Genomic DNA, 16,701 nt, shown 5'->3' on the forward strand with positions numbered 1-16,701 from the left:
GGAAAAATTGGGCTGTATGATAAGATGAAAATCACTACATACTCGGCGATCGCACCCAGGATCTACGGGTTCCCGAAAATACACAAGGATAGTGTTCCCTTGAGGCCGGTTGTCTCATACATCGGCAGTCCCACGTATGCTCTCGCAAAATTTGTAGCGGGGGTTCTATTGCCCCTAAGTGACAGCCCATTCAACATAAAAAACTCCCAGGAGGTGATGAAACTTGTCTCTGGGGAATGAAGTTGCCGGAGAATTATGTGTTAGTGAGTTTGGACGTGGTGTCTCTTTTCACGAATGTACCTTTGGTTGTTAGTTCGTGAGGAGGTGGAGAGACGGTTTTAATGATGAACTCCGACTGAACACAACATTGGAAAAAGCAGATCTTATTAGTCTCTTGGACCTTTGTTTCAAGTCTGGATATTTTTCGAATTTAATAAAAACTGACAAAAAAATTTGAAATATTAGGCATAATTGTAACACTAATTTGTATTTAACCAATGCCATGATAAAAAATTACATTGTATAATTTAAACTTTTAATGTATAAAAATTATAATGAACTTGAATTATAAAATATATTTCCTTATAGGCTTAAATTTAGTACTTTTTCCATTGTATTCTGTATACTTTTTCAACTAGAACTCAATATTTTTTTGAATTAAATTTAGAACATTTAATTACTGAAGTTAGTACTTTTTCGGCTAGAATTTAGTACCTACTTTTTAAAATTTAATCCTCAGAAGGTAATTCAATAATTAAAAAAATGCTAAATTCTAATCGAAAACATACAAAAATTCTAATCAAAAATATAGTAAATTATAACCGAAAAAGTACTAAATTCAAGCTGAAGCAGTACTAAATTCTATCTGAAAATGAGAATATTCAGATCTTCGGAAACATTGTGATTATTCGCTAATCTTCGGATTATTCGCCAAAATATTCGCCAGATAAACACCCCTTGGTCAAATCTTAGCCATTTTATTTCATTAAAAATTAAACACGTTGAGTTTTTTAGGCTGCTGTATTTGCTGAACCCCTTGATAGATTTTAAGGAATGGACTATCGATGAAATGATCTTAAAGTCTGCTAAAAAATATCAAGATTTGAGATAAAATAAACCAAAACTTTCATTTCTAAATATTATTTTACTAGTCAACCCGAGCCCCCAATCACGTGTGAGCAACCTCCATTTTAAGCCATAAAAGGGGGCGTATATTAATAGGGGGGATGAATAATACGGTACCCCGAAAAATTTTTAAAATAAAAAAATCCCGTTATCTGACCCTTCAGCAGGTAGAAAATGGGAAAAAATCAGTTTTTCTGTGGGGGCGCTATAAAGGGGGGAGGGGGCGGAATCCCATATAGCGCTTGCAACTCGTATTGACCCCCTCTACCCCCATACCAAATTTCATCAAGATCGGCCCAGCCGTTTAGGAGGAGTTCATGTGCCACAGACAAACATTTCAGCTTTATATATTAAGATTTTATTTTAAAAAAAAAGTTCTAATTTCTAAGCAAGTTTTGCCTGAATTTGCTCCTCTTCCGTGGGCAATCGTGCTGGATTTAATTTCTTCGCCCTATTCTCCAGAATCCCGTAGGCAATGTGATTTATAATGAAATCCGGAGGAAGAGCAACGCCCTGGAAGCGATAGAGTGGCAGGGAGTCATCCAAACGTCCCACTGGATGGGCTGAGGTGATCGAGCAGCGCCCCAGGTGTCGCGTAGACGTCACCATGGGACCCCTACTGATGTCCACGTGCTCCCCAACACGATAAATCACCACCTGCCCGTCATTTTTCTGCGCAATATTTGGGATTTGTTGACTTTTGAATGGATTCTCCCGGAACATTTCCCGCGCAAGCTCGTGCGAGACTTCAAGGCGTTCAATGGGAAGATTTCGAGCCGCCAACTTCACCATTTCGGCCGAGAGAGTCTTCAGCTCTTGCAGAGTTGGGCACCAGTCCGCCTGCGCCAGGGAGACGTCGTAGATGAAGCTTCCGGAGCGGTAGTTGGGCGATGGGAAGCTGTGTAGCTGCAGGTGCGCTTCATCCTTGAATGTGGACGACAGGACGGCACCCAGGAGGAAACTGCACGTACGCCAGAAGGCTCGATTGACATGATGGGGATCCGGGGAGGTGAACGTGAGCAGTTGCAGTGTGCACGAATCCGGAAGGGGACGATGCATATCCCACGGGATGTTCCCATCAATCAATGCCAAAGCGGATCGTTTGCAGTGGAATTCACTGATGTGCTGAGCACAATTGTAAGGGGTTGACAAGCCCCTATTCATCATGAGGGTCGTATCCTGTGGGAGCCCCAAGTATCTCACTTCAATCCTCTCAATTCGTCCAATTTTCTCCTTCTGTGCCTGCTTCTCTGCACTAAACAACTCACTGCGACGTCGAGAAATTTCCGCGTAGGAAATTTGTCCTGAAAAAAGGCGGAAAAGATCATTGTGGATGTTCCATGGCCAGGAGATTCCCGGAAAGGTCTTCTTACTTTTGATATTTAGCTGAATTCTTGATAAATTCAGCGTTAGCACACTCCGGAGAGCTGTGTGGAGGCTCATTTTCAACTATTTTAACGAGTTTTCACGTGTTAAATGCAAGAAAATTAAGGAAATTGAGCAAATGAAAAATAATTTTCACCAAACAGCTGCGAGAAGTGAGGTTAATCAAAATATGCGTGAAGTTGGTTGAAGAACACATTTGAAGCTAACTTCATGAAGAACTAATTTATTATCCCGGCCGGACTAGGAAGGATTTTTCATTTTTTCACCCCCAAAATAACGGCCGTCAGCCGATACCACAAAAAAATCACTTTCTTGAATTTGCAAAGAAATTAATTTTTCTTTACTACATGGGCGGCGATCACCTCTGTTCTCATTATAGCCACTTAAGAGAAATAAATCTGCGATAATTACACATTAAATGCTTCTGAATTTAAAGTTTATTATTAGCTGATAATTCTTAACAAAATGTTGCTAAGTAAAGTCATTAGTTTCAGCCGTTTCAATGCAAGGAGGAGAGAAAAAACTTATTCAGAATTAATTTTTTCCTCAATCCACTCGAGGTAGTACATCACGTTGACATAGACACCGGTTTTTCCTGGTGCTCCACATGGCATCCAAGACCAGCTGGTAATGCCATGAACTTGAACGTCTCCATTGGCATTCTTCTGCACAAGAGGACTTCCGGAATCACCACCGCACATGGCCTTGGACCCATCGGGTTCCGCAGCACAGATGTTGGTTTTATCCAATGGAGTTGTTGGGTAGTCATTGAAGCATTTTTCCGCGGGAAGAATTGGTAGGTCAGCCTTGAGAAGTTCTCCGGGGTATGATGACACCGGACTAGATGTGGAGCCCCAACCTGTGAGTGTGGCATACCCAGTTGGGTAGTAGGGTTCTTCACTTGGCAGATAAAGATTTGTGACTTGATCATTGAACTCGAATGGTTCATTGACTTCAATAAGAGCAATATCGTGGGGTCCAACCTTCCCGCTGAACTCCTCATGAATGAAAGTCCTCTTTGGGTATCTTCTCTGCTCAAACTTATCGGGATTATCAATTCTGTGGGCTCCAGCAACGACCTCAGTGTCAGGACTGAAGGCATTAATGCAATGAGCAGCAGTTAGAACCCATGACTCATTGATGAGAGAACCACCGCAGAAATGCTTCATTGGAGGATATTCATTATCCCATTGCAGAGAGATCTAAACGCAGAATTAATGATTTAAATTTAATTTATCTTTCGAAAAAAATCTCACCATGTATGGAAATTCATGAGGCTTAGTCTTTTCTCCACCAATAATTTTGGTCAAAGATGCTGCAGAAGCTGCAAGTGCACAGCCAAGAAGGAAGATAGAGCACAGGAAGAATTTCATCCCTACAGGAGCGACTTAACTTTCCAATAAACTTTCTCAGGGAAAGAAGAAACAAAACTGGTGATTTCTGCATTATTTTCTGGGGCTTTTATATTAAAAAGAAAAGTTCGATAAGTAGTAGTTTTCAAGTGCTTTGGTTGACTCACCCAAAAAACTCAGGAAGTGTGCCACTCATGCCAAACTTTAATAATTGTTCTTAAGTGCATTTTGCAATTACTTTTGCAAAAATTAGCTTAAAAGATTAAGTTTAAGTAGTTTAAGCACTTTATAGCAGATTTTCTTCAAGTGGACTCTTAATCGTTAAACTCGGGTGGACAGTTTTGAAGGATTTTAATGTAATCCTTCCTTTTAATATTCGGAAATTCCAGCTTGTTTCCAATACCTTAGAAAGTCAGAGCGTCCAAACTGCAAGATTAACTGAACTAACTTCTCTCGAAATACTTATATTTGAAGTATTTTTAGTTTGAGGAATTAACATTGAACAGCGCCAGATATTAAAAGATTGCGAATTACTCACTCTCTGGAAAAGTAAAGGGCCGAAAAAGCAATTTTTGGTGCCAATGAAACCTTTCAAATGCCTTTTTCAAAAAGAAATTGAAGAATAAAACACATTTTGCCTCCTTCCGTAATATCCTCAATGGCCACGGAGCCTACGGAGAGATTTTGAGGATTTTGAACATTTTTATCTATTATAAATCAAATTCTGGACGCTTTATGAATGATTTTCATGTAGAAAATCTAAAAGTGCTTAACTTTCCCTAAAGACCTAACGCGTTGGCACTTTATCAGCACATCAGTGTTTCCACAATCAGTGATGGTGGTCCCGCCGGGATATTTGGTACATTTTGCAAAATATTGGTTTGTCCAATATTTATTCGGATTTCTAACCTAACATTATGAATCTTTTAGAAATCCGTGTAAATATTGGACAAACCAATATATAGATAATCTGTGTGGGTGAAAAATCTCCTTTTCCCGTGGAAAAGTAGGAAAATTTTCTTTCCAAAACAACTTTTGTGCTTAAAAAGTTTTCCAGAGTACTTAAGAAATTGAAGAAAAGAAAATCTTTCTGCGGGGAAAATTTTTGGGAGGAAATGAAAAAGAGATTGTAACCAAACCATCTGTCAGGGAAAATTGTGAAGAAGAGAAAAATCTTCCAGGATGTTTTCGGCCTTTAAGAAACTCACCAATAAGGCTGATGCCCCAGTGGGGCTCCCTGAGACTGCTGGACACACAATGGCGGGATCGCTGCAGAAGAAATTTGCCCGGGGTGTTCAGTACAACAGTGAGGAAAATCCTTCTCTTTGGGAGACTTCCGGAAGGGATTTAAATGTTTTTCTTTGCAGTGAAAATAATCATAAAAGGAGATCGAAATGTGGGGAAAAGTTGTTTGCTGGAACGCCTCCAGGGACGGAGTTTCTTGGAGACGTACACACCGACTGAGCAGATTCAGGTGGCATCAATTCAGTGGAGCTTCAAAGCCACGGAGGATGTGGTGAAGGTTGAGGTGTGGGATGTTGTGGATCGTGGGAAGGCACGAGCACGACAGACAACCCTCAAATTGGCCACAAATGCCCTTCCGGCTGAGACACCAGCCCTCGATGCGGAATTCCTGGATGTCTACAAGGGCACCCATGGGGTTGTCCTCATGATGGACATCACCAAGGCGTGGACCTTTGAGTACGTTTCGCGGGAACTGCCCAAGATCCCGCCGGAGATTCCCGTTCTCGTCCTGGGCAATCACTGTGACATGAATCACCATCGTGTGGTGTCTTCGGGTCAGGCAGTTGCTCTCATTGAAGGCTTCCAGTCCACACGCCCCGGCGAAGTGCTCTACGGCGAAAGTTCCATGCGCAATGGCTTCGGCTTGCGGCTCCTGCACAAATTCCTCGGGCTGCCCTTCCTCAAACTCCAACGGGACACACTGATGGCGCAACTTGAGCGCAATCGTCGTGATGCGGATATTTGTGGGTTTGAAATTGCGGAATTCCTCAAATCTGGGGATTCGGACTACAATCAATTCCTCGATCAACTTGTCAGCCGACGCAGGCAAATTGCAGACTCCAAACCACCGGAAATTCGTCCCACAAAGAGTATCATTGTCGGTGGGGGGCAACCAATTGTCATTCCGGGTGCGCAGGTGTTGGCGCCGGAGAAGAAGCCACAGCGGAATCTCGCCGCGACGCTGGTAGCGGATGTGGGGCAATTGAGTGTGAATGACGTGGAGAAGATAAGCAGCGTGGAGGATTTCTGCCCTGAAGGTGGTGGTGGGTTGGACAAGGATTTCTTCGATGATTGCCCCGTAACGCCAACGGCTAAAGCCAACATCCGCATTGGCGGTGGTGGAAATGAGTCTGACAGTGACAACGAAGGCGGGAATCCTCAGGTAGGTTCAAAGAGAAAAAATAATTCTCCCAAGGGGTGTTTATCTGAACGAAAATCTTGGATTTTTTCGTCAATATTCGGTTTATTTGTTAAAATTCGAATTCGTCAAAATTCAGATTTTCCTACAACAAGATTCCAAGTCTGTCAAGATTCGGAATTATTTGTTAAAGTTCGAATTCGTCAAAATTCATATTTTTCTACAAAATTCGAAGTCTTTGTCAAGATTCGGAATTATTCGTCTTTTCGAATTATTCGTCAAGATTCGGATTATTTGTTAAAATTCGAATTCGTCAAGATTCTGATATTTCTGTAAGATTCGAAGTCTTTGTCAAGACTCGGAATTATTCGTCAAGATTCAGATTTTTCTACGAGATTCGAAATATTCGTCAAGATTAGGATTATTTGTTAAAATTCAAATTCGTCAAGATTCGGATTTTTCTACAAGATTCGAAGTCTTTGTCAAGATTCGGAATTATTCGTTAAGTTTCGAATTATTCGTCAAGATTCGGATTATTTGTTAAAATTCGAATTATTCGTCGATTCGTATTATTCGTCAAGATTAGGATTACTTGTTAAAATTCGAATTCGTCAAGATTCTGATTTTTTCACAAGATCCGAAGTCTGTCAAGATTCGGAATTATTCGTCGAGATTCGTATTATTCGTCAAGATTCGGATTATTTTTTAAAATTCGAATTCGTCAAGATTCTGATTCTTCTACAAAAAGATTCAAAGTCTTTGTCAAGATTCGGATTTATTTGTCAACAATTTGATTATTCGTCAAGATTCGGACGATTCGGTAAAATATTCTAAATTATTTGCCAGTTAAACACCCCTTTGAATTCCCCAAAGAAATCGAAGAAATTCTTTTGTTTCCTTTCCAGGTTGCTCGTTTTGAGGATGAATTGGCCGATGAGGACGATGAGGAGGATGTCGTGGTGATGGTGAAGAAAGCCCCCACGGAGGGAGCTCCACAGGAACCCCCTTCAGCAGCATCCAGCGACGAACTCGACACATTACCAACAAAACCAGCAAAGAAAGCTCCTCAGGATGATTCAGACTTTGATTCGTGGATTATGGATTCGAGTGTACAGCACCGGAGATCTCCGGAAGGTGGCGAAGATTCCGCCACAACAGCCAGCATTCACCAAGATGTCCCACTGGATGGGGAAGCAGAGCCGGGGGAAAGGAGGAAGTCGCAGAAGAAGAAGAAGGAGAAGAAAGACAAGAAGGAGCGTGAGAAGAAGAAGAAGCGCAAATCACGAGATTTGGAGGAGATTCAACCAGCTGCCGATGGTTATGAATGCATTTAAACGCCCAAATTCTCATCCCTTCCTCTCCACTAAAAGAGATTTTGTTGATTTATTATTTTTTTTATTATTATAATTTAATCCTGATTTTATTAACCCTGAGATTCCAATCCAACGACATTTTTTTTACGTTAAATAAACAATTTTTTATTTTATTTTAAATTTTTGTATTTTTGTTTTATTTTTTTCCTTTAAATTCTTCTTTTAAAGGACAACGTGGGATTTGAAATTGAAGGCTGCTTTGAATAATTAAATTATGTACCTGCTTCCCATTTTAAGGGCCCCCACGCATGCAGCTAATATGAATTGGGGGCTAAATAAAAATGTATCTCAATGTTTGTCATGGCTGTGTATTTATTTCAGTAGATTAGGAGCCCCCTCCGAGGTTTGTTTTTAATAATTTCTTATCAATTTTCTTATTATTTCGAAGAAAGTTTTTCAACAAGGGGTGATTAGAGACTGAAAAACATGAAAAATTCTCGAGATGAATGAGGAGTTTAAGTGAAAAAATCTTTTAGTCAGACAAATTATTATTTTAGTAAGGAAACCCCTTCATTTAATCAGGAAAATATTCCATTTTTATTTCTTTTGATATATGTATAGTTTAACCCTTTGAGGACAATAATTAAAAAAAAATAGAAATAGACATAAACACGCCCTTATAAAAATATTTAGAGGGAAAAGAGAACAGATCGTTTTAACCCTTTCTCACCCATCATTTTCCTGAATTTTAATTACTTTATAATGTCAACGCATTTGATTTTTGCAAATGAAACGTCCTATAAAACCATAGAAACTTGTTAACCCTTTTACTTCCACATGAAACATTTTATCTATTTAATCATGGATAGTTGTACTATGGACGCATACTTAAAATTAAAACATTTATGTACACTCGAAATGTCTTGTTTAGCCCCTTCTAGGAGAATTCAATACATTTTTAATTGAGCAAAATCAGTAAAATTATTAAGATTATCCCTTTCGCGTCCATATGAAACATAGAAACATTGAAACATGTAATCTTTTATCACGATAATAACTCTAAAAGCTTCTAAAGAACATTTTTCAGCCTGAACGTCTTCCTTAGCCTTATTTACGTGAATTCAGATCAATTCTAACTTTGAAAAATAATTTAATTCAGAAAAATTCGCGAAAATAAAATGTTTCACTTATGAGTCAAGAAAATGTTTCACTTATGCGTGAATTCAAGAACATGTAATGTTTCACGTTAAGTTCTGCGTATGACCTGATTGACGCGAATGGGCTAACTGACTTAGGCTAACTTTTGTGAGTGCTGCAAAATGACAAAACTTACAATATTTTTTGAATAAATAAATGAAATTTCTTTTGGGAGAAAAGAATTCACCCTGATTGAAACAACTTTACTTAGTTTATTACGTTTATTATTAGAACTGAAAAAGGATAAATAAACTCTTCTGACGCCAGAAAATAGATGGCAAAAAATAGTACCATTTTTCTCTGAATAATCTTATTTCACAATAATGAATAGCCACGGATATACCAAGAAAAAGAACCTAAAATTTTATTTATAAAAGTGTATCGAAATGGATTAATTAATAATTAAAAAGTTTTATTATAAACTTTATAAACAAAATATTCTTCATTAATACAAAAACCAAAGCTTTACAGACAGAAAATAAACTTTTTTGCTGCTTTTTGGTGCTCCATGGGTTTATTAAACTAGAAAAACTTGGAAAAAGGGGAGGAAAACCGTCCAAATTCGTCCAGTATTGATTTAAATTAGGTACAAAAGTCAAAGCCAAAACGTCGCTAGAAAGCACAAAGTTCTGTGTTCTTTTCTTCTCATCCGAATTCGGGTAATTTTAGTTTGAAACGTTCAAAATATTCTATAAAGTCGTCAGAATTTTTACTTGAATAACGTTCTCTTATCCCTCATATCCCTTAGTTGTTTGCCCCTTGCATTTTTTTTTTGAGAGATGATCAATCTCAAGTATTTTATTCTAGGTATTTTCGCGTTAAAAATACTTCAGTTTCAATTGTTAAGTACTCAATTGTAGACGGTGCAGATAATTTTGCAAAAAATGGCGATTTCTTTTACCCAAAGTACCTATAGACCTGAACTTTATGCAAAATTAGGTGATATTAGGTTTGTTTTGCATTAAAATCCAGTTCAAGTTAATTCTAGTCTAGTTTAAAGTCGTTTTCTTCACTACAGGTGCGAATATGTTGATTATTTCATAAAGCGTCATGGTGGAAAATTAAAATGGCGTGACAACGAACGCGTCCTTGAAATTGGCTGCGGCGTTGGTGACGTAACACGCCGATGCTTCTTCCCTTTACTCCCGCGCAACTTTCAAAAGTTTGTTTTATCTGATTTCTCTCCAAAAATGATTGAATTTGCCAAGAAGGAGTTCCAAGGAGTGGATCATGTTGATTTTATGCTCCTGGACATTGAGAAGGAGCTCGAAAGCTCCCTTAATGGTGGTTTTGATAAAATTCTATCAAGCTTATGCTTCATGCATGTGGGGAATCAGGTGAAATCTTTTGAAAATGTCTTCAAACTACTTGCACCGGGTGGTGAATGTTTTATTGTGTTGATGTCCACTGCGGCAATTTTTGAGACTATTTTTCGACTTGCTGAAACACCAAAATGGGCAGAACGCCTCAAGCATCATCGGGAAGTTTTCATTTTACCCTACAGAGAGGATCCAAACCCTGAGGAAACGATTGGGAGACTCCTCAAGAACATTGGATTTGTCGATGTTTTCGTGAAGAAAGAAGAATTCTTTCATTTATACCCAACCGTTGATGATTTTCGAGGTAAATTTCAAGATGTCTACAGAAAACTAACCTAAAACTACCACAGAACTCCAAGGTGTCCAGTGGTTTTAGGTTATGTTTTCTTTGGAGCTCTGGATAAAAGCTTTTTTATTAATTTCTTGGCAAAATAATTTGATTTTACCTTTGTATATTTATAAAGAAACACTGAAATGCATGCGAGATGTATCAAGCAACTTGTCACAAGAGGAGAAGGAAGAACTACTCGAAGACAGAGTGAAGCTAGGCATCCATTTTAATGTAATTAAGGAGCTTCATGATCCAAATCGCCCCATTCTTCAGAAAGCTTTTGAAAATTTAACTATTTATGCAAAAAAGCCTGAAAATAGCTAATAAAAGGTTCTAATTTGATATTTTTTGTGATTATTAACGCCATAATTCCCCCATAAAATGGACGCCATGCGAAGCGTCAAAGTAGTGGCGCTGCTTGTCTGTTTAACGAATTATTAAATTCAAAACATTTAAAATCTGATTTTAATCAGTTTATTGTTTCTATTTTCATTACCAAGTCGGCATTCATTGTAAGAATTTGTAATTAGTTTCCATTAAGTAAAAGAAACTTATTTATCAACTCATCTTTATGGATCATTTAAGTTCATTTATAAAACTCTATTGCTACATTGAAATTTGTTATTCATCACATTGTTAATGCCGTTTAATAGACTTTAGTCTACACGCTTCTTATCTAATAGCTGATTTTCTATCTTTTCTCTAATAAACTTCCTATCTACTTTGACTCTTTTTTCCATTGAGACCAAATTCAGTCTTCCTGGAAAAGTTATTGAGTGAACAAGTGCACAAGAAAATGACAACTCCCCATAGTTTTGGTGCTCCAGAAAACTATTCTCCAACAAAAAGAATAAGGTTGAGATTTTATTCAAAATTATCTTTAAAAATATCCCTAAAATTGAAGGAAAAAACTAAATTTCAGATGTGGATGTGCTGAATATTTAGTTAAACAACATGGCGGACGGCTTGATTGGCGTGGCGGGGAGCGCGTCCTTGACATTGGTTGTGGCGTTGGTGACGTCATGCATCAATGTTTTTTCCCTTTACTTCCTCGCAACTACCGGAAGCTCCTTCTAACTGATTTATCCCCAAAAATGCTTGAATTTGCCCGAAAGGAGTTCCATGGAGTGGAGCGTGTTGATTTTATGCAAATTGACATTGGAGTTGATGTTGAAAAACCCCTAAATGGTAGTTTTGATAAAATCTTTTCGAGTTTCTGCATAAACTTCGTGAAAGATCAGAGAAAGGCTTTTGAAAATGTTTACAACCTCTTAGCACCGGGAGGAGAGTGTTTGCTTATCTTATCACAAACTGCAGCTTTTTTTGAAGCTGCTTTTCAACTTATCAATACCCCAAAATGGGAAGACCACTTGAAGCACTATCGTGATGTTTTTGTGTTTCCCTACCGTGAGGATCCGAATCCAGAAATGACAATCAGGGATCTTCTGGAATCAATTGGATTTTGTGATGTTTTCGTTAAAAAAGATGACTATAATTGCGATTTTCCCACAATTGATAGCTTTAGAGGTTAGGATTAGTATGCAAGAGCATGTTAACATTTTCACGTCCACGTGAAACATAGAAACATTGAAACATGGGTTATTTTTATGAAGATATTCATTCTATGGATGCTCTTGGAGGAAATTTCTGAGCTAAAACGTCTTCTTTGGCCTCTCTTGAATCAATTTAATGCATTTTTTAACTTCAGAAAACAAGTAAATTCAGTAAAATTTTAGAAAATAAAATGTTTCACGTTTGTATATTCGTACAATAAACAACGCCCTCATTTGTCATTTGCCTAGCAAAATCCTCCATGGGTTAAATAATTTTAATAACTTATTTAAGTCATTTTATTAAATTTTCTTACAAGACACCATGGAAGACGTTTTAAACGTTTTAATTTTTAGAAAAGACAGAACGAATATTTTGAAAAAAAAACGAATTTTTCAATGTTTCATGCGGATGCCAAAGGGTTAAAAAAAATGAATAATTTTTTTCTACAACATAATTTATGTTTTCAGAGTGCCTTAGAGCCTTTCCTGACTTCCCAAACAACATGACTAAGGAGGAGAAGGAAGAATTGCTTGAGGATCAAGTGAAAATGGGCATTTCATTCAATATTGTTGGGGAATGTCGTGATGATAGCAAACCCAATGCCTATCCAATCATGGAGAATTTAACAATTTATGCAAAAAAGAAATAAATTTTAATGATTTTTGTGTGTTTTCTGTTATTGATTGAGATGTTTTATAAACAGAAGGGGCAATAAACGAGAAAATGTAGATAAATAAATTAATTTATAATCACAAACATTAGATAAAGTAAAGCATGATCAACCATATTGGGTGATGCTGCGCTGTTATCACCAAATGCAAGTCACTGACATTAATTCAAAGAAATATGATTTTTTGCAGCTTTTTCTTCATATTTAAACGCGTTTAATTGAAAAAAATTATTCAGTTTATTGCAAAAAGTGTGCAGAAATGGCTCCTCATGAGTACGATACCGAAAGTTACGTTAAAACAATTGATTTTAGGTTAGTTTTTTAATTATTTAAAAAATTGTGCTGAATTCTGACCATTAAGAACGTTATTTTTGATTCTAGAAGTGGATATGTTAGAGAATTCTTTTCCCGCTACGGAGATAAGCTCAAATGGCGCGGAAATGAGAATGTCCTTGATATTGGATGCGGTCCTGGTGACGTAACGCGTCATGTTTTTTTCCCTGTACTACCTCGCAACTTCAAAAGTCTCTCCTGTGCGGATTTATCCACGAAAATGCTCAATGTGGCGCGAAAGGAGTTTCATGGAATGGAGCACGTTCATTTCATGCAAATGGACATTGGAAAAGACATCTGTAGCTCCCTAAATAGGAGTTTTGATAAAATTTTCTCCAGTTTCTGCTTCATGTACATTGCAGATCAGCGTAAGGCCTTTCAGAATGTTTTCAATCTTCTAGCTCAAGATGGAGAATGCTTCCTTATGTTGGTGTCAAAGGCCGCCCTCTATGAAACTATCTTTCAACTTGCTGAAACACCAAAATGGGCAGAACGCCTCAAGCATCATCGGGAAGTTTTTGCTTTTCCCTACCGTGAGGATGTGAATCCCGAGAAAACAATTAGGGAACTCCTAGAATCAATTGGATTCTCTGATATTTTCGTCAAAAAGGACGAATATCCTTGTTTCTATCCAACAAAAGCAGCACTTAAAGGTTAATTAGTTTTTTTTTAAATTATAAAATCTTCATTTTTTGCAAAAATTCTATGTTTTTTAGGAGGTCTCTTGTGCCTTCCGGACTTCCCAAACACTATGACTGATGCGGAGAAGTATGAACTCATGGAAGATCAACTTAAACTTGGGATATCCATTAATACTGTGGAGGAGTTTTATGATGCGAAGAACGTGATTAAGGAAGTTCCTTTCAATAATCTTACCATTTATGCTAAAAAACCATAATTTGTATTTTCTTTGCAAATAAATTAAATGATTTTCCCAAAAATTATTAAATTTTTTGAAAGTTTTTTTTGTTCTTTTAATTTCTCAGGTTTTTAATAAGTTTTTAAAGGATTTTGTTGACGTTTATCGTTCTTAAAACAAGATGCCGAATTGATCTCATAAAAAGACTTCTTTTAGGTATCTTCCAAGGGATTTTTAACGTTCATTTGAAGGAAAATCAACGTGTTTAAAGATAAGAAATTCTTTTCAGGCTGTTTGAAGCATTTCCGTGGATTAATCTTCACAAACGAGGTGGTTAAAGTCTCGAGATAGCTTTCGAAAGAGCTCACGCATTACATCGCCAGGGCTGCACTCAATGTCACGATTACAGAAAAAATTATTAAAAGAAACGTCAAAGAGATAATCAAAAGTCAATAAAGTTCATCTTAAGCTGCTTTTTTGTGCATTTCAATTTCATAATTCTCAAAATTGAAGTGAAACACATTCAAATATGCACGATTTTATTTTAGAAACTCAAAGAAACGTTCTTAAGAATTCTCCTAGATCGGTGCAAGAAAAGGCTTCTTTCTTGAAAAACTCGTTGGAATTTAAAATTGAAAAATATTTATTAAAAATTTTATTTACAAAATATTTTTGAAAGAGAATCCGACAGCATTTCTTGCACAGATCTGTTTTTTATTCTTAAAAAATTTCGGAAAAACGGGCTAAGAATTAGAGGGGAGGAGTACTACTTTGCAGTTACTGTGCAGTAATTGCGCCAGTCTACAACATGGACGCATACTTGCTCAGTGAAGCTGAAGCAGGTTCCAGGACCACAGGGCATGACGTAGAGGTTTCCTTCGCCAGGGCCGCACTGGAAGAATTGCTGAGGATTCCTAGTTGGGTACAGGGTACCATCTAGCCATTGTTCCCAAGTGCAAGGTGGTGGTTGACAGTCCATATCACCAGGAGCATATTGATGCTCTTCAGCTCCTGGGCAGATGCCCGTAGGATCCCATTCTCCTGGTGGAGGCGTTTGTGGTGTTGAAGTTCCTTCGGTAGGAGGACACGTTGGGCATGGAGCTGGGGTAGTAGTGACTTCTGGAGGACAAGTTGGGCAAGGAGGTCGTGATGTTTCCTCTGTTGGTGCATCTGTTGGTTCGCTAGGCTGTTCGGTCTCTTCAGTAGGATCTACTGGCTCCTGTATTTAAAAGAAGAAAATGTTTTATAAAACGTCCTAAAAATGTTCTATTTTAACCTACATCTGTTGTACATGGCGGGAGTTCGGTTGTTGTAGTCGTTTGCTCAGGTGGACAAGTTGGACAAGACGGTCTCGTTGTGTTTGTTTCCTGTTAAAGAAAATCCTGAGGTTAGTTTGAGGCTTGGTTTAATGAGGAAAATCTTCATTATTCATTAAAAAAAATGTCTGATGTAAGCGGTTCCAACAATTGAAGCAACTGATAAGTACAGACTTATCAATTTCCTGGATTTTTTGCGCTCTTTGTGGTAAAGCGGCGGGTAATTAAGCCGTAAAAATGGTCACTTACACTATCAATTGGTGTTGTAGTCCAATTTGGATCTGGGGTTGTTGTATTCCAATCTCCTGAATCAGGAGTCGTTGTGTTCCAATCTCCTGAATCAGGAGTTGTTGTGTTCCAACTAGAATCAGGCGTTGTTGTGTTCCAATCTCCTGAGTCAGGAGTCGTTGTGTTCCAATCTCCGGAATCAGGAGTCGTTGTGTTCCAATCTCCTGAATCAGGAGTCGTTGTGTTCCAATCTCCGGAATCAGGAGTCGTTGTGTTCCAACTAGAATCAGGCGTTGTTGTGTTCCAATCTCCAGAATCAGGAGTTGTTGTATTCCATCCTTCATCCGTGGTTGTGGTATTCCACTCAGGTGGTGGAGTTGTAATTGGTGGACTAGTTGGGCACGGTGTAGGATTTTCAATTGGTTCACACTGATCTATTTCCTGTTCACCTGGTCTTGTTGGTGGTTCACTGTATGGCGTCCACAGCCAGTTATCATTCGGTAGACATGTTTGCCAGAAATCTTGGAAGCTTGTATACGGAGGACATTCATGCCTTACAGCTCCTTCACCCCATCGTTCACATCTCCAGAATGCGTGCTGATCGAAATTATTACGCCACAACCGTTCAAATTCGTAACGAATAAAACATCCTGGTTGTCCATCGTGAACAGCCACTAAGCGCAGATTCTGAGCCTGCGTAAGGCCAAGAATAGCCACAAATAACACTAAAATTCGCATATCGCGTCGTAGGGTCGTTCGAGAGTAAGAACTGAAAGTAAAACATCATCTTCTGTGCCTTTTATAGCCCAGTTGTGGTCAATCAATAGCTTTATGTTTTGATAAGATAGGGCAGATCATAAAAAAGAAATCTCCAGAGTTAAGAAGTCATTTGTTGGGTGACCAAATAATGCTTTCTGTGGAATTTCGCAACGGAAGTTGCCAATAAACAGTCGAAAGAGGGATGAAACTGAAGAGTTTTTGACGGTCATTGATCAGGAGTAAGGATAAAGTAGGTTCTTGACCAATTTAGGAGCAATTGGAAGATTTTAAGAAATGATTTCGTGATTTTTAAGTCTTATTAGCTTTGACGTCGGCCAATGCGCTCTTATCGACTCCTAATTATACTGCAATCTTTTTATCAGACCACAAGATTTTTTTAATCTTAATGTTTCAAGTAGGTATACTGAGTTGCTTCAGAAGTTCATGCTGACTTAACTGCTTTAAAAAAACCCAACAAATAAAAATTTTCTTCGCTACGAAAAGCTAAACTTAAGTCTGATCTTAGCAGATTAGATCAGGCTGCATAGTTAGCTGTTTAAGGAGTTTCGTCTTATG

The 16,701-nt window shown here is 38.0% G+C and overlaps 7 protein-coding genes across 7 annotated transcripts; 4 read left to right on the forward strand and 3 right to left on the reverse strand.

The window, feature by feature from the left end:
- Positions 1 to 1,494: 1,494 nt before the first annotated feature.
- On the reverse strand, positions 1,495 to 2,699 carry LOC129794815 (39S ribosomal protein L39, mitochondrial). Its single transcript, XM_055835685.1, has 2 exons — positions 2,499 to 2,699; positions 1,495 to 2,429 (listed from the first exon to the last, which is right to left on the reverse strand). The coding sequence occupies exons 1-2, from the start codon at positions 2,566 to 2,568 to the stop codon at positions 1,510 to 1,512; spliced, it is 990 nt and encodes a 329-aa protein (XP_055691660.1). The 5' UTR covers positions 2,569 to 2,699; the 3' UTR covers positions 1,495 to 1,509.
- Positions 2,700 to 2,930: 231 nt separating this feature from the next.
- Positions 2,931 to 3,946, reverse strand: LOC129794816 (trypsin-like). The gene is made up of 2 exons (XM_055835686.1): positions 3,768 to 3,946; positions 2,931 to 3,713 (listed from the first exon to the last, which is right to left on the reverse strand). Exons 1-2 carry the CDS (start codon positions 3,882 to 3,884, stop codon positions 3,036 to 3,038), a joined length of 795 nt encoding a protein of 264 aa, XP_055691661.1. The 5' UTR covers positions 3,885 to 3,946; the 3' UTR covers positions 2,931 to 3,035.
- Positions 3,947 to 4,788: 842 nt separating this feature from the next.
- LOC129794817 (rab-like protein 6) lies at positions 4,789 to 7,739 on the forward strand. The gene is made up of 3 exons (XM_055835687.1): positions 4,789 to 5,169; positions 5,231 to 6,270; positions 7,152 to 7,739. Exons 1-3 carry the CDS (start codon positions 5,046 to 5,048, stop codon positions 7,578 to 7,580), a joined length of 1,593 nt encoding a protein of 530 aa, XP_055691662.1. The 5' UTR covers positions 4,789 to 5,045; the 3' UTR covers positions 7,581 to 7,739.
- A 1,901-nt stretch (positions 7,740 to 9,640) lies between these two features.
- On the forward strand, positions 9,641 to 10,748 carry LOC129795238 (juvenile hormone acid O-methyltransferase-like). The gene is made up of 3 exons (XM_055836324.1): positions 9,641 to 9,705; positions 9,775 to 10,379; positions 10,540 to 10,748. Exons 1-3 carry the CDS (start codon positions 9,641 to 9,643, stop codon positions 10,728 to 10,730), a joined length of 861 nt encoding a protein of 286 aa, XP_055692299.1. The 3' UTR covers positions 10,731 to 10,748.
- Positions 10,749 to 11,117: 369 nt separating this feature from the next.
- LOC129794819 (juvenile hormone acid O-methyltransferase-like) lies at positions 11,118 to 12,695 on the forward strand. The gene is made up of 3 exons (XM_055835689.1): positions 11,118 to 11,261; positions 11,329 to 11,933; positions 12,428 to 12,695. Exons 1-3 carry the CDS (start codon positions 11,203 to 11,205, stop codon positions 12,607 to 12,609), a joined length of 846 nt encoding a protein of 281 aa, XP_055691664.1. The 5' UTR covers positions 11,118 to 11,202; the 3' UTR covers positions 12,610 to 12,695.
- An 88-nt stretch (positions 12,696 to 12,783) lies between these two features.
- Positions 12,784 to 13,913, forward strand: LOC129794820 (juvenile hormone acid O-methyltransferase-like). Its single transcript, XM_055835690.1, has 3 exons — positions 12,784 to 12,942; positions 13,012 to 13,616; positions 13,680 to 13,913. Exons 1-3 carry the CDS (start codon positions 12,890 to 12,892, stop codon positions 13,859 to 13,861), a joined length of 840 nt encoding a protein of 279 aa, XP_055691665.1. The 5' UTR covers positions 12,784 to 12,889; the 3' UTR covers positions 13,862 to 13,913.
- Positions 13,914 to 14,344: 431 nt separating this feature from the next.
- On the reverse strand, positions 14,345 to 16,133 carry LOC129794818 (mucin-2-like). Its single transcript, XM_055835688.1, has 3 exons — positions 15,388 to 16,133; positions 15,103 to 15,189; positions 14,345 to 15,041 (listed from the first exon to the last, which is right to left on the reverse strand). The coding sequence occupies exons 1-3, from the start codon at positions 16,102 to 16,104 to the stop codon at positions 14,589 to 14,591; spliced, it is 1,257 nt and encodes a 418-aa protein (XP_055691663.1). The 5' UTR covers positions 16,105 to 16,133; the 3' UTR covers positions 14,345 to 14,588.
- Between the last annotated feature and the right edge of the window lie 568 nt (positions 16,134 to 16,701).

The sequence above is a fragment of the Lutzomyia longipalpis genome, chromosome 4 (assembly GCF_024334085.1).
Source record: "Lutzomyia longipalpis isolate SR_M1_2022 chromosome 4, ASM2433408v1".
NCBI classification, from domain to species: Eukaryota; Metazoa; Arthropoda; class Insecta; order Diptera; family Psychodidae; genus Lutzomyia; species Lutzomyia longipalpis.